The sequence below is a fragment of the Salmo salar genome, chromosome ssa15, assembly GCF_905237065.1.
Source record: "Salmo salar chromosome ssa15, Ssal_v3.1, whole genome shotgun sequence".
Classification (NCBI taxonomy): Eukaryota; Metazoa; Chordata; class Actinopteri; order Salmoniformes; family Salmonidae; genus Salmo; species Salmo salar.
This window is the reverse complement of record NC_059456.1, coordinates 64,419,578-64,444,104: the sequence shown is the minus strand read 5'-3', so window position 1 is coordinate 64,444,104 and position 24,527 is coordinate 64,419,578. Positions and strand designations below refer to the sequence as shown.

The following is a 24,527-nucleotide window of genomic DNA, read 5'->3' as shown; positions in this document are numbered from 1 at the left end:
TGCTGTAGTCAATTGTCTACTATTTGACCTACTCATGTATATTTGATTCCACCATCAAAGCCATAGAAATGACTGTGTGAGCCTATATGAAAAATGTATTAGATAGCATGGCATTATGGGAATTAATCTATTTACAGCAGGAGCAAAGCTCCCCAATCATACATTATGCAGACCTCCACACACCCACATTATATAACAAATCATGCTGGTCATGTGAAATGGTAAAGATATGTCAATATTTACCAAAAATGTACTATGTTTAAATTTAAAACAACTCCAAATCCACTTGGATGAATCCGAATGGCTGCATGGGGACTTTCCTCAGCTAAATTGGCTGTTTGATGATGAAGGATAAATCCATCACGTGACAACGTAAAGGAAGGGGTTTTAACAGCATGCACCATTGTCCACCGACACCAGACTAAACAGCCATTTTCTCTCTACATCCTCAATGCTGTATTAGGCACAGGCAGCTAAGGACAGGGTGGCAACATAAGGAGAGAGAAGGGTGCAGTCTGTATTGGAGGTTTCCTCTATATTACTACCCCAGGCATTTCCATTGGAAACCCCTCTTTTTTTTTGCAGAAGTACGAAAAGATGTAACGCCTGTGAGGCAGTAAAGAATGGGGGAGGGGTAGAGGAGGCAGGCACGCATACGATACGAGTGAGTGGGAGTAGGGAGGAGAGAGTGGAGGAGGGGTGGAGAGTGTGAGCATCTTTTGCAGTCGTTCAGGCTGGCAGAGAGGCAGGCGATTGGCTGAGGGGAAGAATAGCGTCACGGCCACAGTGAGGGGAGCTCTGAGGATGCACGGCTGAGCTGGGAGGAAACACATTACATTCACTGGGAGTTTGCATGGAGAAGAGCTGAGCCTTTAACCAGCTGCACACTGGGAAGTGGCATCTTCTGCAAATTAATCCGACCCTCAGGTGACATCGTCTGGACTCGACCATCCCCTTAAGGACTCTTCATATCCAGCAGTTGTTGATCCGTCTGCTCTAACAGCCCTCCAGCTATGAACTACCTGCGCCGGCGTCTCTCTGACAGCACCTTCATCTCCAACCTGCCCAATGGCTACATGACGGACCTCCAGAGGCCTGATCCTGCTCAGCCGCCTCCCCCAGCTACAGCAGCCCCACCCAAATCTCCCACGGTGGGGTCGACGCCGCCCGTCATCTCCCCTACCCCCTCCCCGGCCCCGGAGAGGAAACCCCAGCCGTCCCAGTCTAGCGGGGCAGGCTTCTTCAGCTCCATAACCAACGTAGTCAAGCAGACTGCTGCCTCAGCAGGACTGGTGGAGCAGTCCACGGTCACGACACCCAAGAAGTTCAAGATCCTCCTGGTCATCGATGAACCACAGCAGGAATGGTGAGCAATATGCTGTGTCTTGCTGTAGAAAGATGTGATGTGAAGATGTGAATTATTAATGTGTTGATGTCTATGTTGTTTGTGTTTTGTGTTTTGTAACACCGAAGCTGTCCTTTTGGCCAGGTCACTGTTGTAAAATAGATATTCTGCTGAGGTTCCTTTTTAAAAAGATGAGCTCTTAGTTGGACCTAGCTTGTGGTAAAGTAAAGGTTCAAACAACCTGTCAGCCAACAGGTCTGTTGTCCATCAAGCTCTGCAGGTCAGATTTGATCAGGGTACTTGCATGGGTCGTCTGATGCCAGTGCATGTCTATCTAATGACAAAAAACAGATGCAGTGCTCAGGAGGAGAGGAGGAAACAAGGTCCACTGACTGACTCACCATCTTAATGATATTACAGCACCGGGAAGTCTTTTTATGGCTTGCCTCACCCATATACTCTGGTTCCTGCAGTAATTGAAAGGCTTCTTTGCTTTATGCCCCCTTTGACATGACATTTTTCTAAATTACAGATTGGCCTTGCAGCAGGACGAAAATCCAATATATTTTGAGGAGTTGTTGTTTTTAATCTCAATCATTGGTTTGACTTGGTATTCCAAGAAACCAGTGTGCATTCTGCTGCTATTTTGTATATTAGGTCAGTATCCTGCAACCACCTGTGGGGGTGCGCAAGATATAAACCAATTTAATTGATTAGTCTGATCAACCCAGTGAACTCCAACATGGATTTGCATCATTGTGGAGAAAGCCAATCCCATGAATATTCAACAACCGGTGAGTGCATGGGAAATCGTTTGTGTTTTCTCTATTAAGTAAAGACTGCAGTGATATCCAGTCATCAATGAGGTTTCCCTTTCCCACAGACATGGCATCGTTATAGGATGCATTCATGGAAAACATAAGTGATACATAGGCTAGGAGTAGCACTTAAAACATTGAGTGGAAAATGAGATGTGTGCTCTGCATTACAATGTTAGTTCAGACAGACTCCTCTCTCTAATGCTGTGTGTTGAGGGGGGGCAGGGGAGGCGGCAGATCGAGATCTACTTTAAATCAAGCCTCTTTTTCTAATGTTCTGCATCATTTAAGGCAACTGCAGTGTCGTGAGTGAAAAGGTTGACTTATGGTTGATTCCTCTTGAAACTAGAACAAAAAAATGCTTACATTTTATTACAAAATGTAATCCATAGAAGGGTTCTTTTGGAGGAAGGATTGTTTAAATATTTTACATTTGTATCTTAAAGCATAATTGAGAAATAGTTAATTGAAGTTGGAATATCTATGACATTTTGGCCTTACCCAGGCCTCCTTTAAGACTCCATCATGTTTCATCTGTAGGTGCTACAAACCAAAAATTGCTGTCATATGAAGCTTTACCAGTTTGTTAAATTTTTCTATATAGTTGCACATAATATACTCTATGGGTATATCAAAGTTCCAGAGTTGGATCTCTGCTTGGGGGATCACCCTTACGATATATTAAAAACAAATAATTACATTTTAAGTGAGAAGTAGGTATTGGTCCCAAAAAAGAAAGGACATTTACATGAGCACCAATGCCTACTCCACCCATGCTCTACCAAGGGTTTCCAGCACACAACTTTGACTTACTACAGTAGCTATGTTGATATATTGTACTTCAAACAATGTCTATGCAGGTTGCTTAGGATTCAAACCTTCTCAAACAGCCTAATTCACACTCTTCAATGGAAATAATGGACTTTACCGTGTCCTGCTATTAAAATTATGTATACAGTGCTTTCAGAAAGTATCCATATCCCTTGACGTATTCCACATTTTCTTGTGTTACAGCCTGGGGAGGGGGTTATGCAGGAACCAATGTGTTGCAGGAACGCCCCAAATTGCAGTCCGCAATCACACACTATTAGCAAACGCACACAGTAGTTCACACCCCACAGCCCCTGTCCATTGCCACTCAACAATGCTATTTTAAGAGCAACCTAATAATTGAAAATAAGCACACATCGTGCGTGCGTATGCGGGCTGGTGTGTGTGTGTGTTGGGACTGGGAGGAAGTGTCAAAACTATACACGAAAGAGAATGCTAAAATGTCTCATCCGAGAAGCGAACCCAGGACCTTCGTATTGGTCGTCACTAGTTACCACTGCCACAAAGTCATACATCCCGTCTATTTCTACCATTTCGCTTCTTAAAATCTGATTTGAAACCTAACCCTAACCTCAACCCTAATGGTAACCACACTGCTAACCTTGTGCCCAACCCTAACCTTAAATTAAGACATATTTTTACGATATAGACCATTTTTACTTTGCGGCTGTGGTAACTAGTGGAAACCCATCAGATTCCATGGCAGTGACATTAACGCTTACACTATGAACCCTCTCGTGAATGCATTCTCTTGACCCAATTTAAATGGACAGTCTGGTCATGATGGGACGTTTTTGTTGTTGTTTATTCACTCAGTACTGATTGAACGTTTATTTATTCAGTACTGATTGAACATTTATTTTTTGTCTTACTTGGTTATAAAAAAAAAGAGCTGACAGTCACATAGCTAACCAAGTTAGCAAGCATGGCGTTTTCTTTTGACTGTGCAAAGGTCATGCAAGCAAGCAATGATGTTGGCGGTGTTCCACCTGGGTGCACCCGCACCCCCTGGCTACTTTGTACTTGGATGGCGACTTCAGGTTTTCGGGAATACATTGAAAAGTAACTTGACACTGTGTTAATCAGTCAGCGCAAATTTGAACTAATGACAAGAAGAACATTGCATTGACAGAGGAGGAAGCGTACTGAATCAATGCATAAGGTAAGGGCTGTATTGTTAGCCAGCTACATTGCAAAGCAAGACATATTGACTAGTGCATGAGTAACGCTAGCTAATGTTTAACACCAAGCTAAAGTTGGTTTTATATTCACACATTCGGACATTCCTCAGACATTCATCAGACTTTTAACAGACATTCACTAAAAGCAATTTCAAATTGTAAAATTCAATGACTAGTTCATTGATTGTCACAGAAACATAAAAATAGATATGGTTTATTCTATAAATGTCTAGCATACTTTTACAATGTTTTAAAAAAAAATCCCGTTTTGATTTGATGGAAATACATAAAATCTTAAAAATGCAATTTAAAGCTGTATAAATCAATAACTAATTCCCCGTTTGTCACAGAATATGATTTATTCTATAAATGTCTAGCATACTTTTACAACCTTTGTTTTGAATACAAATTCCAGTTTAAGTCAAGGGTTTAGCTATCTTGGAATTAAGAACATTTACAATAACTTTATTTTAAAGAATCTAATTTATTCTTAACTTTTTGCTCAAGGAGAAGCATAAGAAATAGCGCAAAAACATTTCCAATAACCTTTTTAAGGAATAGCAACTTTGCTTAACTTTCTTCTTAAATCTATATTTAAGGAAAAAATAGTAGTTAAGAAGAAATTTCTACTTAAGAAGGTTTTGTGAATCTGAACTTTTGGGTGGTTAAGAACCTAAGAACCTTTGGGTGGTTGTTCTTGGTGACTGGAATCACAGTAGACTGTTGGCTGAGTGCTAACTTAAAGATATAATTAAAGATAGGGCCTAACTCCTCTGCACAGGAGGTGAGCAGGCGGATACCTACAGTATGTTGTCAGGTCCAGGGCTTTTTCTGGGTTTGTTCCATCTAAAGACACTGCATTCATCAAAGGGAGTTTCGAGTGGATGTAAGCCTGTCAATCACCAGCTCCGAGTCCAAATCCGTATCCTTAAGCTACAGTATGTCTCCGTGAGAGACAGAATACAGGCATCTCTGAATTCATGTTGAAACGAACATGGGCATGCAGTTCATCAGTTTTGTTCTTAACTGACTTGCCTAGTTAAATAAAGGTTAAATAAATAAAAGGATAAAATGCATCAAGGTTTGGGTAGATTAAATCTGAGGGAAGAATGGCATTTGGGGGATTATTCCATTGGAGAAGAAACTCCCTGCTCTACTGGATTGGTGTTGAAAGATATTGATGACTTTGTGCCAGGTAAAACGGTGTCCACAATAAAAAAAAGACAGCTAACTCCATGTTCCTGAAAGAAATTAGGAGATGAGTTCAACACTGTGCTTTTTTTTGTATCATTGCATTCGGTTATTTAAAACAGTGATCTAAAACTGAGCAAATACAAAATAACAAACAAACAGTCAAAGAAACACCTTTCTGCTGGTCGCTGCAAGAGCATGCAGACCTTGACTTTGCTCTTGTTACTTGGGTCCTCAGCTGATTCTCCTCAGACATACTGTATGTAGCTACGCTACATGACCAAAAGTATGTGGACACCTGCTCGTCAAACATCTCATTCCAAAATCATGGGCATTAGTATGGAGTTGGTCCCCCCTTTGCTGTTATAACAGCCTCCCTCTTCTGTGAAGGCTTTCCACTAGATGTTGGAACATTGCTGCGGGGACTTGCTTCCATTCAGCCACAAGAGCATTAGTGAGGTCGGGCACTGATGTTGGGCGATTAGGCCTGGCTCGCAGTCGACGTTCCAATTCATCCCAAAGGTGTTCAATGGGGTTAAGGTCAGGGCTTTGTGCAGACCAGTCAAGTTCTTCCACACCAATCTCGACAAATCCTGGGTCTCGCTTTGTGCACAGGAGCATTGTCATGCTGAAACAGGAAACGGCCTTCCCCAAACTGTTGCCACAAAGTTGGAAGCACAGAATCATCTAGAATGTCATTGTCTGCTGTAGTGTTAAGATTTCCCTTCACTGGAACTAAGGGGCCTATCCCGAACCATGAATAAGAGCCCCAGACCATTATTCCTCCTCTCCTGGCATCCGCCAAACCCAGATTCGTCCGTCGGACTGTCAGATGGTGAAGCGTGATTTATCACTCCAGAGAATACGTTTCCACTGCTCCAGAGTCCAATGGTGGCGAGTTTTACACCACTCCAGCCGACTCTTGGCATTGGTGATCATAGGCTTGTGTACGGCTGCTCAGCCATAGAAACCCATTTCATTAAGCTCCCGACAAACAGCTCTTGTGCTGATGTTGCTTCCAGAGGCAGTTTGGAACTTGGTAGTTTGTGTTGCAACCGAGGACAGACAATTTTTACATGCTACGCACTCGGTGGTCCCATTCTGTGAGCTTGTGTGGCCTACTACTTCACGGCTGAGCCGTTGTTGCTCCTAGATGTTTCCACTTCACAATAACAGCACTTGTAGTTTGACAAACTGACTTGTTGGAAAGGTGCCATCCTATGACGGTGCCACGTTGAAAGTCACTGAGCTCTTCAGTAAGGCCATTCTACTGCCAATCTTTGTCTATGGAGATTGCCTGGCTGTGAGCTCAATTTTATACAACTGTCAGCAACGGGTGTGGCAGAAATAGACAAATCCATGAGAAACAAGATTCTCTGGTCTGATGTTACCAAGATTGAACTCTTTGGCCTGAATGGAAACCTGGCACCATCCCTACGGTGAAGCATGGTGGTGGTAGCATCATGCTGTGGGGATGTTTTTCAGCAGCAGGTACTGGGAGACTAGTCAGGATCAAGGGAAAGATGAACGGAGCAAAGTACAGAGAAATCCTGGTCCAGAGCACTCAGGACCTCAGACTGGGGTGAAGGTTCGCCTTCCAACAGGACAACAACCCTGAGTACACAGCCAAGAAAACGCAGGAGTGGCTTCGGAACAAGTCTCTGAATGTCCTTTAGGGACCCACCCAGAGCCCGACTTGAACCCGATTGAACATCTTCTTGAGAGACCGGAAAATAGCTGTGCAGCGACGCTCCCCATCCAACCTGACAGAGCTTGAGAGGATCTGCAGAGAAGAATGGGAGAAACTTCTCAAATGCAGGTGTGCCAAGCTTGTAGCGTCATACAAAAGAAGACTTGAGGCTGCAATGGTTGCCAAAGGTGCTTTAACAATGTACTGAGTAAAGGGTCTGAATACTTGTGTAAATTTGATATTTCAGTTATTTTATTTTGTACATTTGCAAAAATGTATAAAAACCTATTTTTGCTTTGTCATTATGGGGTATTGTTTGTAGATTGATGAGGGGAAAAAAACGATTTAATCAATTTCAGAATAAGGCTGTAACGTAACAAAATGTGGATAAAGTCAAGGGGTCTAAATACTTTCCGAATGGACTGTATATAGTGTATACACAGTAGGCTGTGCAGATGCCAACTGTAGCCTGAGGGACATATCTGTGTTTAGATGACATGCTGCTTGATGGATAGTGGCTATTCAAGGTTGAGTCCTGTGTACGTGCATGATTCATCTCACCATGCAAAATGGATGCTACTACAATAACATGGGCAGAGTGGACACATTACATTTATTGGAATTTGGCATATTGCAGATGCATTTATTATATTGGTGTATATGTTAAATCAGTGCAAGCTCCTTTTAACAAAAATGACCACTATGCTTGCACTGCAGATATGCTGTAGCCTAGGTCTAAGTAATGCTCGATATTTAAATTCAAGTCACGTTGCATCACAAGTGATTTAGCCCATTTAGGTAATCGGAACCCAGATCAATACTGAAAGGATCATACTCATGTCATTTGAAAGGATGCCATGTCTTTTGCCTCCACATAAAAGCAGACAGTCAGACGGCGTAAGAGGAAATAAAATCACTGTTTTCTTATAGTATACGTCAATGTATTGGCAATCATTGAATAATACCATATAATGCGAAACATCAAAAGTCTATCAAAAGGTCAACGGTTGTGGAAACATTGAAGACATCTGAGTAAATTGCATAACCTTTAAAACAACATTAAAAGCAAAAGTGTGTGTCAGTGTTGAAACCAGCAGGCCACATCAATACAAAACAGCTATTTTCTATTAGAGAAAACTTCAGTAATTTCTGGCTCCTAAACCTTTTCCAAAAACCCATAGCCATTCAGCCATCTGTGCAGCTCAGTATTGAAGCCTCCCTGTTTCATGTTTCAACCACTTAGCCACTAGAAAGACCTGCCGCTCAGTCTCAAAGCCTGCCTCAGGCCAAGCACCACATATATATTTAATGTGTCTACAATATGAGTCAGTTCTGAGGCCCTCTCTCATTTTACACTCTTTGGGATTGGTGACCAACACTGACTCAATCACTCATCCACGTCACGCCTGCTTCCGAATAGGGCAGCAACAAAGGCTCTCCATTTCTGTCTGTCTCTGACCATCTTCTCCACCATGTCCCATCTCTGCTGATGTTGTTGGAGCTCTGTCTCCACCTCTTATGTCTACCCTCTGTATTCCAATGAACAGCTATTCTTGGGATCGAGTCTCTGAACTCTTTCTCAGAACATGTCCAGTCCAATGTTTGATACAAGAACCAGGTTATCAGTGAAGTCAAGGTCTTCTAGAGTAGAATACAAGGTCCATAGATGCCTGATCTTCTGTTGTTCGCCGCATGACCTAATCTATTGCCAGGTTGAAGAGTAAGGCTGACATAACACAACCTTGATCAACTAGAACTGTATTATGATGTTAACAACATGGGTGGGGATTCCATAAATTCGTAAGTTCCATAGGCTTTCGTGGTGGATGCTGTCGAAAGCCTTCTAGAAGCGAATAAAGTTGATGTAGAGCTGCCGTTGCTACTCACTACATTGCTCAATGGTGCTCCCGAGCCCGAAGATATGGTCTGTACAGCTCCTTCATCCCCTAACACCCACTTGTTAGTTTCCTTTTGCACTTTGTCTACAGCTGAAGACATTCGTTGTACGATAATCTTACAAAAGATCTTCCTGGGAACTGTGAAGTGTGCAATGCCCTTGCAGTTGTTGCAGTCAGGTAGTGTGACCTTCTTAGGTACCTGTATGATGACTCCTTTTTTCCTATCTGAAGGTATCTTTCCCTTCATCCAGATATCAGTGAAGAGTGGAAGAAGGATGTTTGCAGCCAAGACCGATTTTAGCTCTAGGTTATCAGAACCTGAAGCTTTCCCATTGTTTATGTATCAAACTTCTGGAGGTGCCACAGATTAGGTTAATGAATTTGTATACTATTCCTTGCTGGTTGCTTGCTGCTGCTTTTTCAGCTGCACTTGCCAGCTCCTCCAGGTAGACCCTTTTGTCTCTTCTTACTAGCCTTTTGACTCGTGTGTCGATTTTTCTGTACTGCTCCTCCAATTTCTTTTTCAGCCTTTGTAGTTTGGCATCTGTTGTTTACTTTTTCAAACAACAACCAGTCAAACAGAAGGGGAGTCGGGAGTGTGAGGAGTAGGAGAGCTATGGGAGTTTTGCCTTTGTCTGATTGCCCTATTGATTTTATAATTTTTATTTAACCTTTATTTAACTAGGCAATTGATTTTATCATTGAATCATTGGCCATCGTTAATCATTGGCCTTTTAGGTTGTGGTTGTATTTCATAAGGATTAGTTGTTTATGACTATAGGCGTTTACTCAGATGAGTGTAGAAATTAGCTTTTCTTTCAGTGTCCAATAACAAATCCTTATTAGAATGTCTGTGGTGGTGATTCATTGTTCATAAACGTTCCCGGTGTCACCTTGAGAAGTATAGGCCTAATTGCAGACATGGATGTGATGAATGCATAATCACTTAATTATCTATGAGTCTGGGATACTGAAATACCAGATATACTGTTTCAACAATAACAGTATTTAACCCATACAATGGTTAGGTAGATATCCACTTCAGACAATACACAGTATCAGGCTATAACTTTTGTGTGTCCTGTGTCTCCTGCATTTAGCACAGACACTGAAATGGAATCAGACAGGAATACTCCAGTCTCACTACCAACTGACGGACAAAAAGACTAGGCCATGAGCACTGGTAAACAGAAACCATTCTGAATTTTGAATGATACCAATGCACAATGTTTTTCTCACAATTTACACCTATTGTGTCTTTATTATTATGGTTGTGAATGTCGTCGCTGACAGTCCCTGTAACTTGGCAATATCACTACAGGCATTTAAGAAACATTTTCTCCCCTTCTCTCCTACTCAACTATTTGAATTAGCGGTTGCCAAGGAGCGCTAGACAGAGATGAAAACAGTGCTATAGGAATGTTCTGAAAGCATGATTAACCTGGAGAATAAATAGCATACTAGTATAATGACCAAAGCTTGCCTCAGTTACAGTGATTATGATGTCACGTCCTGACCAGCAGAGGGAGCAATTGTATTAGTTTTGGTCAGGACGTGGCAGGTTTTTGTGTGTTAAGTGTTGTGTTGGTGATTGGACTCCCAATTGAAGGCAGGTGTGTTGAGTTGCCTTTGATTGGGAGTCCTATATAGTAGTGTGTGTTTTTCTTTGGGGTTGTGGGTAGTTGTTTTTGCACTGCGTTTTGTGAGCCTGCAAAACTGTTCCTGTTGTCGTGAGTACTGTTTATTGTTTTCCCTGTGGATGCTTTTCGTGTTTCATTAAAAGAATATGAGTATCCACATTCCCGCTGCGCCTTGGTCTTCTCTCCAGTACGACAACTGTGACAGAACTACCCACCACAAAAGGACCAAGCAGCGGAAGAGGAGGGAGCCACAGGAGAACAGCGTGGATGGATGGACTTGGCAGGAGGAGCGAAGATTCTGGGAGGACAAGTTAAGGGAGTTAAGGGAACCCGAGAGGCAGCCCCAATAATTTTTTTGGGGGGGGCACAAGGGCTGTTTGGCGGGGCGAGATTGGAGCCCCAGGCCAGCTCCCCATACCCTTGTAGGGCAGAGACAGACTGGACAGGTCCCGTGCTTTGGGGTTGGGGCTGTGGTGAGGCCTGGGATTTTCAGGCCGGTAGGCACAGTACCAGCGCCCCGCATGTGCCAGGGCGAAGTAAGCATCGAGCCTGAAGGGGTGATGCCAACCCTGCGCTCAAGACCGCCAGTGCGCCTCTACGGTCCGGTGTTTCCCGCTATACGCACTAGCATGGAGGTGCGTGTCTCCAGGCTGGCACGTCCGGTACCAGCCCCACGCATCAGGCGTCTAGTGCGTCAACCCAGCCTCGCCAGTCAAGAGTCGCCAGAGCTGCCCGCCAGTCAAGACTCGCCAGAGCTGCCCGCCAGTCAAGAGTCGCCAGAGCTGCCCGCCAGCCAGGAGTCGCCAGAGCTGCCCGCCAGCCAGGGGTCGCCAGAGCTGCCCGCCAGCCAGGAGTCGCCAGAGCTGCCCGCCAGCCAGGAGTCGCCAGAGCTGCCCGCCAGCCAGGAGTCGCCAGAGCTGCCCGCCAGCCAGGAGTCGCCAGAGCCGAGCGGCCAGAGCCGCCCGCCAGTCAGGAGCGGCCGGAGCCGCCCGCCAGTCAGGAGCGGCCGGAGCCGCCCGCCAGTCAGGAGCGGCCGGAGCCGCCCGTCTGCCCGGAGATGCCGGAGCGGCCCGTCTGCCCGGAGATGCCGGAGCGGCCCGACTGCCCGGAGCTGCCGGAGCGGCCCGACTGCCCGGAGCTGGCGGAGCGGCCCGACTGCCCGGAGCTGGCGGAGCGGCCCGACTGCCCGGAGCTGCGCGGAGCGGCCCGACTGCCCCCGGCCCAGCCCGGAGCGGCCCGACTGCCCTCCGGCCCAGCCCGAGCGGCCCGCCTGCCCTCCGGCCCAGCCCGAGCGGCCCGCCTGCCCTCCGGCCCAGCCCGAGCGGCCCGCCTGCCCTCCGGCCCAGCCCGAGCGGCCCGCCTGCCCTCCGGCCCAGCCCGAGCGGTCCGTCTGCCAGGGTCAGCCCGAGTGGCCCGTCTGCCCGGCGCAGCTATCAGCGCCACCGAAGTGGGCGACGCCGAAGGTGGAGTGAGGTCCACGTCCCGCACCGGAGCCACCTCCAGGATAGGTGGGTTGGGGAGGGAGGGTGTAGCACAGTGCCGTCGTTGACGGCAGCCATCCTCCCTGCCCTCCCTTATTGTTTAGGGGTTATTGTTTATTGGTTTTGTTGGGGTATTGGGGATTTTTTTTGTGTTTTCTTTTTAAAGGTGCATTCCGGGGTCTGCACCTTGAGGGGGGGGTACTGTCACGTCCTGACCAGCAGAGGGAGCAATTGTATTAGTTTTGGTCAGGATGTGGCAGGTTTTTGTGTGTTAAGTGTTGTGTTGGTGATTGGACTCCCAATTGAAGGCAGGTGTGATGAGTTGCCTTTGATTGGGAGTCCTATATAGTAGTGTGTGTTTTTCTTTGGGGTTGTGGGTAGTTGTTTTTGCACTGCGTTTTGTGAGCCTGCAAAACTGTTCCTGTTGTCGTGAGTACTGTTTATTGTTTTCCCTGTGAATGCTTTTCGTGTTTCATTAAAAGAATATGAGTATCCATATTCCCGCTGCGCCTTGGTCTTCTCTCCAGTACGACAACTGTGACATATGACAAATAATCCCACCGCCATTGTGATTATATTTTTAACTCATGTAATGAAAACGCAATTAGAAGCAATTGCTCCCAGAATGGGTCAAATATTTCACTGTGTCAGTTCATTGTAAAAATGATATTTTTCTTTAAGTGGCGTAGTGATGGTGATATGCTAGCTTTTTGTGAATACGTCCTGACTTCTGTAGGTGTATGAGAGGACAAGGTGTCAGTTCTGACATGACCCTCTCCCACTGCTGTTCCCATTGTCCACTACATACAGTACCAGTCAAAACTTGGACACACTTACTCCTTCAAGGGTTTTTCTTTATTTTTACTATTTTCTACATTGTATAATAGTAGTGAAGACATCAAAACTATGAAATTGCACATATGGAATCATGTAGCGACCAAAAAAGTGTTAAACAAATCAACATATATTTTAGATTCTTCAAAGTAACCAACCTTTGCCTTGACCAAGGTAAAAAAATATATAATGAACACTTTTTTGGTTACTACATGAATCCATATGTGTTATTTCATAGGTTTGATGTCTTCACTATTATTCTACAATGTCGAAAATAGTAAAAATAAAGTAGGTGTGTCCAAACTTTTGACTGGTACTGCAGATTACTCTGTCCTCTTAGCAGTGATCATGGCTTGAAGACTGACCCCAGGACTGTATATCAAATCAACCGTTTGACACTGCCACCCTCTAATGCCATGACATTAACCATACATTAGCCGATACATTTACTGTGCAAAGTACAAATCTTTATGATATCAAACTCCTCTTTCCATATACAATGCAAATAACACTATGAAGTGTTATTTCCCTTGTCAAAATACATGATCTGCATCTGCACCTTATACATTTAGCATGACTCCACACTCTTAGAAAAAAGGGTTCCAAAAGGGTTCTTCAGCTGTCCCCATAGGATTACCCTTTTGGGTTCCAGGTAGAACTCTTTCGGGTTACATGTCAAACCCTCTGGAGAAGGGGTTCAACATCAAAGGGTTCAACATCAGCCTGAATACAACAGGTGTAGGTAGACCTTACAGTGAAATGCCTACTTACAAGCCCTAGTCAACAGCCAGTGGAATCGCATGGCGCGAAATACAAATACCTCAAAAATGCAAAACTTCAATTTCTCAAACATATGACCATTTTACACCATTTTAAAGATAAGACTCTCGTTAATCTAACCACATTGTCTGATTTCAAAAAGGCTTTACAGTGAAAGCAAAACATTAGATTATGTCAGGAGAGTACCCTGCCAAAAGTAATCACACAGCCATTTTCAAAGCAAGCATATATGTCACAAAAACCAAAACCACAGCTAAATGCAGCACTAACCTTTGATGATCTTTATCAGATGACACTCCTAGGACATTATGTTATACAATACATGCATGTTTTGTTCAATCAAGTTCATATTTATATCAAAAACCAGCTTTTTACATTAGCATGTGATGTTCAGAACTAGCATACTCACCGAAAACTTCTGGTCAATTTAATAAATTACTCATGATAAACGTTGACAAAATACATAACAATTATTTTAAGAATTGTAGATACAGAACTTCTTTATGCAATGTGTCCGATTTTAAAATAGCTTTTCGGCGAAAGCACATTTTGCAATATTCTGAGCACATAGCTCGGCCATCACTGCTAGCTATTTTGACACCCACCAAGTTTGGGGCTCACTAAACTCAGAATTACTATTAGAAATATTGGATTACCTTTGCTGTTCTTCGTCAGAATGCACTCCCAGGACTTCTACTTCAACAACAAATGTTGTTTTGGTTCCAAAGAATCCATAGTTATATTCAAATAGCTCCGTTTTGTTCGTGCGTTCAGGTCACTATCTGAAGGGTCACACGCGAGCGTATTTCGTGACAAAAAAATTCAAAATATTCCATTACCGTACTTAGAAGCATGTCAAACGCTGTTTAAAATCAATTTTTATGCAATTTTTCTCGTAAAATAGCGATAATATTCCAACCGGGCAACGTTGTATTCATTCAAAGGCTGAAAGAAAAAAATGGACTAGTCTCGTGAACGCGCATCTCAGTCTCACTCTCCCCAGGCTGACCATTCACAAACTCTGCTGCTGTTCTTTGCCCAGAGACAGCAGACACCCCATTCCACTTTCTGGCGGCTTCTGAGAGCCAATGGAAGCCTTAGAAAATGTCACGTTACAGCACAGATGCTGTATTTTTGATAGAGATGCAACAGAAGGAGAACAAATTGTCAGACAGGGCACTTCCTGTATGGAATCTTCTCAGGTTTTGGCCTGCCATATGAGTTCTGTTATACTCACAGACACCATTCAAACAGTTTTAGAAACTTTAGAGTGTTTTCTATCCATATTCTCGTTTCTGGGCAAGAGTAGTAACCAGTTTAAATCGGGTACATTTTTAAATCCGGCCGTGCAAATACTGCCCCCTAGCCCCAACAGCTTTTAAGAAAATAGAGTTCAGAAAATATTTACTAAAAAAACTAAAGTACAAAATAGCACAACCCTTAAAGTGATAGATAATAAACAGTGAGTAGCAGCAGCGTAAAAACGGGGGTGATGTCAATGCAAATAGTCCAGGTGGCCATTTGATTAATTGTTCAGCAGTCTTATGGCTTGGGGGTGAAACCTGTGAAGGATCCTTTTGGATCTAGACTTGGTCCCAGGGTCCTTAGCTTAGTGATGAGCTTTGTGGGCACTATGGTGTTGAACACTGAGCTATAGTGAAGGAACAGCATTCTCACATAGGTGTTCCTTTTGTCCAGGTGGGAAAGAGCAGTGCGGAGGGTGATTGAGATTGCCTCATCTGTGGATCTGTTGAGGTGGTATGCAAGTTGGAGTGGATCTAGGGTTTCCGGGATGATGGTGTTGATGTGAATCATGACCACCCTTTCAAAGTACTTCATGGCTACTGACATGAGTGCAACGGGGCGGTAGCCATTTAGGCAGGTTACCTTCGCTTTCTTGGGCACAGGGACTATGGTGGTCTGCTTGAAACATGTAGGTCTAACAGACTCGGTCAGGGAGACGTTAAAAATGTCAGTGAAGACACTTGCCAGTTAGTCAGCGCATACTCTGAGTATATGTCCTGGTAATCCGTCTGGCCCCGCGGACTTGTGAATTTGACCTGTTTAAAGGTCTTGCTCACATCGGCTACAGAGAGCATGATCACACAGTCTTCCGGAACAGCTGGTGCTCTCATGCATGCTTCAGTGTTGCTTGCCTCGAAGCGAGCATAAAAGGCATTTGGCCTGTCTGGTATGATCTCTGGTATGCTGGGCAGCTCGCGGCTGGGTTTCCCTTTGTAGTCCGTCATAGTTTGGAAGCCCTGCCACATCCGATGAGCTCCAGAGCCGGTGTAGTAGGATTCAGTCTTAGTCCTGTATTGAAGCTTTGTCTGTTTGATGGTTCGTCTGACGGTATAGTGGGATTTCTTATAAGTGTGCGGATTAGTGTCCCGCTCCTTGAAAGTGGCAGCTCTAGCATTTAGCTCGGTGAGGATGTTGCCTGTAATCTATGTCATCTGGGTGGGATATGTACTTAAGGTCACTGTGGGGATGACGTCGTTGATGCACTTATTGATGAAGCCGGTGGCTGAGGTGGTATACTCCTCAATGCCGTTGGATGAATCCCGGAACATATTCCAGTCTATGCTAGCAAAACAGTCCTGTAGCGTAGCATCTGTGTCATCTGACCACTTCTGTATTGAGCGAGTCACTGGTACTTCCTGCTTTAGTTTTTGCTGGTAAGCAGGAATCAGGAGTATTGAATTATGGTCAGATTTGCCAAATGGAGGGCGAGGGAGAGCTTTGTATGCGTCTATGTGTGTGGAGTAAAGGTGGTCTAGAGCTTTTTTTTCATCTGGTTGCACATTTCACATCCTTGTAGAAATTAGGTAAAACAAATTTGTTTCCCTGCATTAAAGTCCCCGGCCACTAGGAGTGCCGCTTCTGGATGAGCATTTTCTTGTTTGCTAAGGGCTCGTTGAGTGCGGTCTTAGAGCCAGCATCGGTTTGTGGTGGTAAATTGACAGCTCCAAAAGTATAGATGAAAACTCTCTCCGTTTATAGTGTGATCTACAGCTTATCGTGAGGTACTCTACCTCAGGCGAGCAATACCGCAAGACTACCTTTATTATTATACATAATATACATTGATGTTATTGTAAAATAGACACACATCCCCACCCCTCATCTTACCGGAAGTAGCTGTTCTGTCCTGCCGATGCACGGAAAACCCAGCCAACTGTATATTATCCGTGTCGTCGTTCAGCCACGATTACAGTTTTTAATGTCCAGTTGGTAGGATAATCTCGAACGGAGTTTATCCAGTTTATTCTCCAGTGATTACACGTTGGCCAATAGAACGGATGGTAGAGGTGGGTTACCCACTCGCCGACAAATTCTCACAAGGCATCTTGATCTTCGACCCCTGTATCTCCTTCTTTTCTATATGTGAATGATGGGGGTTGGGCCTTGTCCAGGAGCAACATTATATCCTTCGTGCCAGATTCATTAAAGAAAAAAATCTTTGTCCAGTTTGAGGTGAGTAATTGCTGTTCTGATATCCAGAAACTATTTTCGGTCATGGTAGCATCAACATTATGTACAAAATAAGTTACAAACAATGCGAAACAACACAGAAAATAGCACAATTGTTTAGGAGCCTGTAAACAGCAGCCATCCCCTCTGCCGCCCTTTTCTTCAACATAAAGGGTTCTGTATGGAACTAAAATGATTCTACCTGCAACAAAAAAGGGTTCTTCAAAGAGTTATTCTATGGGGACAGCCGAAGAACCCTTTAAGGTTCTAGATAGCACCTGCAGATCTAGGATCAGATTCATCTATCCTCAAGGGTTAACCATTAGTGGGATAACACATTATCTGATACTGTATCAGAGGTTGGGGGAAGCTTCTAGTCCTGATTGACATGCTAACCTCCCATATACAGGTGTATCTGCCTTTCTTCACCATGCTAGAATGGAACCAAAAGGGTTCTACCTGCAACCAAAATTGATTCTTCAAAGGGTTCTCCTATGGGGACAGCCAAAGGACCCTTTAAGATTCTAGATAGCACCTTTTTCTCTAAGAGTGCATGAACAACTGTGTATATAGACAACACTGTGATGTCAGAGGTTGTTGAACTGGAGTTGAACAGTCTATAGATAAACTATAGCCAAGAACCAAGACAAAGTGTGGGAACAGTCTTCCTTTGTTAAACAGAACTGGGACAGCACTCACTCACAGAATGGCTGCTCAGTACAATATCATCCTGCCTCAGAAGGAAATATTAGAAACAAAGCAGCACTTATATTCACTAGCTGTTCTTTGCTTGCTACCTGTTTGAAGTGGCACGTCAATTTCCCCTCAACTGACAGGCTTTCAAATGCATACTCACTAGTGGTTCTGTATTGACCTTGTGCATTGCAGGAATGAAGCATGTAGGCCAGATCACCTATCACCATTATACTGGAAGTGTCACAAATACGGCATGCTACAGAGGCCTCTTGAGATACTAACATGGTAAATAAACCCAGATATAGGAGGTTAGCATGTCAATCAGGACCAGAAGCTTCCCCCAACCTCTGATACAGGATCAGATAACTTATCTCCCTTTTTATTTATTTAACCAGGTAAGTTGACTGAACACATTTTCATTTACAGCAACAACCTGGGGAATAGTTAGAGGGAAGAGGAGGGGGGATGAATGAGCCAATTGGAAGCTGGGGATGATTAGATAACCATGATGGTATGAGGGCCAGATTGGGAATTTAACCAGGACACCAGGGTTAACACCCCTACTCTTACAATAAGTGCCATGGGATCTTTTAGCCTCGACAACTGCCTCAGGCGTGGAGAATGGTTCTATAAAAAATTAAATGTGTGTATTATTTGTGAGTTTTTGTTCCATATTGATATTACATTACATTACATTACATTTACGTCATTTAGCAGACGCTCTTATCCAGAGCGACTTACAAATTGGTGCATTCACCTTATGATATCCAGTGGAACAACCACTTTAAAGTAGTACATCTATATCTTTTTTTTGGGGGGGTTACTTTATCCTATTCCTTATTAAAGAGGTGGGGTTTCAGGTGTCTCCGGAAGGTGGTAATTGACTCCGCTGTCCTGGCGTCGTGAGGGAGCCTGTTCCACCATTGGGGTGCCAGAGCAGCGAACAGTTTTGACTGGGCTGAGCGGGAACTGTGCTTCCGCAGAGGTAGGGAGGCGAGCAGGCCAGAGGTGGATGAACGCAGTGCCCTTCTTTGGGTGTAGGGACTGATCAGAGCCTGAAGGTACGGAGGTGCCGTTCCCTCACAGCTCCATAGGCAAGCACCATGGTCTTGTAGCAGTCCCATCTGAAAGACCGCACCCTACACAGGGCAATGTCCCCTATCATTGCCCTGGGGCATTGGGATATTTTTTTAGACAAGAGGAAAGAGTGCCTCCTACTGGCCCTCCAACACCACATCCAGCAGCATCTGGTCTCCCATCCAGGGACTGACCAGGATCAACCCTGACCAACCCTGCTTAGCTTCAGAAACAAGCTAGCAATGGGATGCAGGGTGGTATGCCCGTAATGGTTAACCTTTGGAGATAGATTAATCTAATCCTAGATCTGTAGTTCAAATCAAATCAAATGTTATTGGTTACATACACATGGTTAGCAGATGTTATTGCGAGTGAAGCAAAATGCTTATGCTTCTAGTTCCGACAGTACAGCAATATCTAACATGTAATCTAACAATTCCACAACAACTACCTAATACACACAAATCTAAGTATAGGAATGGAATAAGAATATATACATGGAAATATATAGATGAGCAATGACTGAGCGCCTCAGGCAAGATGCAATAGATGGTATAAAATACAGTATATACATATGAGATGAGTAATGCAAGATATGTAAACATTATTAAAGTGGTATCATTAAAGTGACTACTCATCCATTTATTAAAGTGGCCAATGATTTCAAGTCTGTATTTAGGCAGCAGCCTCACTATGTTAGTGATGGCTGTTTAACAGTCTGATGGCCTTGAGATAAAAGCTATTTTTCAGTTTCTTGGTCCCAGCTTTGATGCACCTGTACTGACCTCGCCTTCTGGATGGTAGCGGGGTGAACAGGCTGTGGCTCGGGTGGTTGTCCTTGTTGATCTTTTTGGCTTTCCTGTGACATCGGGTGGTGTAGGTGTCCTGGAGAGCAGGTCGTTTTCCCCCGGTGATGCATTGTGCAGACCTCACCACCCTCTGGAGAGCCCTGCGGTTATAGGCGGTGCAGTTGCCGTACCAGGCGGTGATGCAGCCCGACAGGATGCTCTCAATTGTGCATCTGTAAAAGTTTGTGAGGGTTTTCGGTGACAAGCCAAATTTCTTCAGCCTTCAGAGATGTTGCGCCTTCTTCACCACACTGTGTGGGTGGACCATTTCAGTTTGTCCGTGATGTGTACGCCAAGGAACTTAAAACTTTCCACATTCTCCACTGCTGTACTCTAGTTAAAATTACTAATACTATTACTATTACACCAAGATACCTATTGCTTTTCATTTTACGCTGTCTTCTTATTTTGAAAACTGTCAACCACTTAAGGGGGTGTGTCTTGTGAGAGCAATGATGTGCTATACCTCACAAGGTAAACAAAGACAGATGGAACAAGGTCAGAGGTTTGCTTTTCCCCTTTCTCCCTGCAGTAGGAATTACAGAACACTTAGAAAAGGTGCTAAGACCGCACTCAACAAGCTGTATACCGTCATAAGCAAACAGGAAAACTCTCATCCAGAGGTGTCTCTCCTAGTGGCCGGGGACTTTAATGCAGGGAAATTTAAATCCGTTTTACCAAATTTGTGCAACCAGAGAAAATAAAAAAAATCTGGATCACCTTTACACCACACAGAAAGACGCGTAAAAAGCTCCCCCTCGCCCTCCATTTGGCAAATGACCATAATTCTATCCTCCTGATTCCTGCTTACAAGCAAAAATTTAAGCAGGAAGCACCAGTAACTCGGTCAATAAAAAAGTGGTCAGATGAAGCAGATGCTAAGCTACAGGACTGTTTTGCTAGCACAGACTGGAATATGTTCCGGGATTCTTCCGATGGCATTGAGGAGTACACCACATCAGTCACTGGCTTCAATAAGTCCATCGATGACGTCGTCCCCACAGTGACTGTACGTACATACCCCAACCAGAAGCCATGGATTACAGGCAACATCCGCACTGAGCTAAAGGGTAGAGCTGCCACTTTCAAGGAGCGGGACTCTAATCCGGAAGTTTATATGAAATCCCGCTATGCCCTCAGACGAACCATCAAACAGGCAAAGTGTCAATACAGGACTAAGATCAAATCGTACTACACCAGCTCCGACACTCGTCGGATGTGGCAAACTATTACAAAGAGAAGTACAGCAGAGAGCTGCCCAGTGACACAAGCCTACCAGACAAGCTAAATTACTTCTATGCTCGCTTCGAGGCAAGTAACACTGAAACATGCATGAGAGAAACAGCTGTTCCGGACAATCGTGTGATCACTCTCTCTGCAGCCAATGTGAGTAAGACCTTTAAACAGGTCAACATTCACAAGGCCGCAGAGCCAGACTGATTACCAGGATGTGTACTCCGAACATGCGCTGACCAACTGGCAAGTGTCTTCACTGACATTTTCAACCTCTCCCTGTCTAAGTCTGTAATACCAACATATTTCAAGCAGAGCACCATAGTCCCTATGCCCAAGAACACTAAGGTAAAATGCCTAAATGACTACCATCCCGTAGCGGTCACGTCAACGCTATTATCCGAGAAACCCTAGACCCACTCCAATTTGCATATCGCCCTAACAGATCCACACATGATGCAATCTCTATTGCACTCCACACTGCCCTTTCACACCTGGACAAAAGGAACACCTATGTGAGAATGCTATTCATTGACAACAGCTCAGCGTTCAACACCATAGTGTAGCCTCAGACAACAACATTGATGTATACGCTGACTCGGTGAGCGAGTTTATTAGCAAGTGCATCGGTGATGTTGTACCCACAGTGACTATTAAAACCTTCCCTAACCAGAAACCGTGGATTGATGGCAGCATTCGCACAAAACTGAAAGCACAAACCTCTGCTTTTAATCATGGCAAAGCGACCGGAAGCATGACAGAATACAAACAGTGTAGCTATTCCCTCCGCAAGGCAATCAAACAAGCTAAGCGTCAGTATAGAGACAAAGTAGAGTCGCAATTCAACGACTCAAACACGAGACGTATGCGGCAGGGTCTAGAGTCAATTACAAAAAGATAACCAGCCCCGTCGCGGACATCAATGTCTTGCTCCCAGACAAATTAAACAACTTATTTGCTTGCTTTGAGGACAATACAGTGCCTGCTATCAAAACCTGTGGGCCCTCCTTCAGCATGGCCAACGTGAGTAAAACATTTAAACATGTTAACCCTCACAAGGTTGCTGGCCCAGACGGCATCCCTAGCCGTGTGCTCAGAGCATGTGTAGACCAGCTGGCTGGTGTGTTTACGGACATATTCAACCAATCCCTATCCCAGTCTGCTGTGCCCACATGCTTCAAGAGGGCCACCATTGTTCCTGTCCCCAAGAAAGCTAAGGTAACTGAGCTAAACGACTATTGCACGTAGCACTCACTTCTGTCATCAAGAAGTGCTTTGAGAGACTAGTCAAGGATCATATCACCTCCACCCTACCTGATATTCTAGACCCACTCCAGTTTGCCTACCGCCCCAATAGGTCCACAGACGATGCAATCACAATCACACTACACACTGCCCTAACCCATCTGGACAAGAGGAAAACCTATGTAAGAATGTTGCTCATTGACTACAGCTCAGCATTAGTACCCTCCAAACTCGTTATTAAGCTCGAGACCCTGGGTCTCGACCCCGCCCTGTGCAACTGGGTCCTGGACTTTCTGACGGGCCACCCCATGTGGTGAGGGTAGGAAACAAGATCTCCACCCCTCTGATCCTCAACACTGGGGCCACACAAGGGTGCGCTCTCAGCCCTCTCCTGTACTCCCTGTTCACCCATGACTGCGTGGCCATGCATGCCTCCAACTCAATCATCAAGTTTGCAGACGACACTTGAGTGGTAGGCTTGATTACCAACAATGATGAGACGGCCTACAGGGAGGAGGTCCTCAGAGTGTGGTAACTCCTAACACTCAAATAACCTCACACTCAACGTCAACAAAACAAAGAAGATGATCATGGACTTCAGGAAACAGCAGAGGGAGCACCCCCTATCCACATCAACAGGACAGTAGTGGAGAAGGTGGAAAGTTTTAAGTTCCCTGGCGTACACATCATGGACAAACTGAAATGGTCCACCAACACAGACAGCGTGGTGAAGAAGGCACCTCTTCAACCTCGAAAGGCTGAAGAAATTTGGCTTGTCACTGAAAACCCTCACAAACTTTTACAGATTCACAATTAAGAGCACCCTGTCGGGCTGTATCACCACCTGGTACGGCAACTGCTCTGCCCACAACCGTAAGGCTCTCCAGAGGGTAGTGCGGTCTGCACAATGCATCACCGGGGGAAAACTACCTGCCCTCCAGGACACCTACATCACCCGATGTCACAGGAAGGTAGGACAACGACAACCCGAGCCACTGCCTGTTCACCCCGCTATCATCCAGAACGTGAGGTCAGTGCAGGTGCATCAAAGCTGGGACTGAGAGACAAAAAAGCAGCTTCTAGCTCAAGTCCATCAGACTGTTAAACAGCCATCACTAACATTGAGTGGCTGCTGTCAACATACTGACTGAAATCTCTAGCCACTTTAATAATTAATAATTGGAGTTAATAAATGTATCACTAGTCACTTTAAACAATGCCACTTTATATAATGATTACATACCCTACATTACTTATCTCATATGTAAACTCAGCAAAAAAAGAAAGTTTTTCAGGACCCTTTTTCAAACATAATTCGTAAAAATCCAAATAACTTCACAGATCTTCATTGTAAAGGGTTTAAACACTGTTTCCCATGCTTGTTCAATTAACCATAACAATTAATGAACAAACTTGTAGAACGGTCATTAAGACACTAACAGCTAACAGACGGTCACAGTTATGAAAACTTAGGACACCAAAGAGGCCTTTCTATTGACTCTGAATAACACCAAAAGAAAGATGCCCAGGGTCCTGCTCATTTGCGTGAACGTGCCTTAGGCATGCTGCAAGGAGGCGTGAGGACTGCAGATGTGGCCAGGGCAATAAATTGCAATATCCGTACTGTGAGATGCCTAAGACAGCGCTACAGGGAGACAGGACGGACAGCCAATTGTCCTTGCAGTGGCAGACAACGTGTAACAACACCTGCACAAAATCGGTACATACGAACATCACACCTGCGGGACAGGTACAGGATGGCAACAACAGCTGCCCGAGTTACACCAGGATGCACAATCCATCCATCAGTGCTCAGACTGTCCGCAATAGGCTGAGAGGGGCTGGAATGAGGGCTTGTAGGCCTGTTGTAAAGCAGGTCCTCACCAGACATCACCGGCAACAACGTCGCCTATGGGCACAAACCCACCGTCGCTGGACCAGACAGGACTGGCAAAAAAATGCTCTTTACTGACAAGTTGCAGTTTTGCCTCACCAGGGGTGATGGTCGGATTCGCGTTTATCGTCGAAGGAATGAGCGTTACACCGAGGCCTGTACTCTGGAGCGGGATCGATTGGTCTGGGGCGGGGGCGGTGTGTCACAGCATCATCGGACTGAGCTTGTTGTCATTGCAGGCAATCTCAACGCTGTGCACTACAGGGAAGACGTCCTCCTCCCTCATGTGGTACCCGTCCTGCAGGCTCATCCTGACATGACGCTCCAGCATGACAATGCCACCAGCCATACTGCTCGTTCTGTGCGTGATT

General features: G+C 44.7%; 1 protein-coding gene across 1 annotated transcript in view; it reads left to right on the top strand.

The window, feature by feature from the left end:
• Nucleotides 1-440: 440 nt before the first annotated feature.
• Nucleotides 441-24,527, top strand: part of LOC100136520 (synapsin-2) — a 43,673-nt gene continuing 19,586 nt past the window's right edge. Inside the window, exon 1 of the mRNA XM_014145457.2 lies at nt 441-1,366. Within this exon, the coding sequence (XP_014000932.1) occupies nt 1,014-1,366 (353 nt within the window). The 5' untranslated portion in view covers nt 441-1,013. The remainder of the gene's footprint in view (nt 1,367-24,527) is intronic.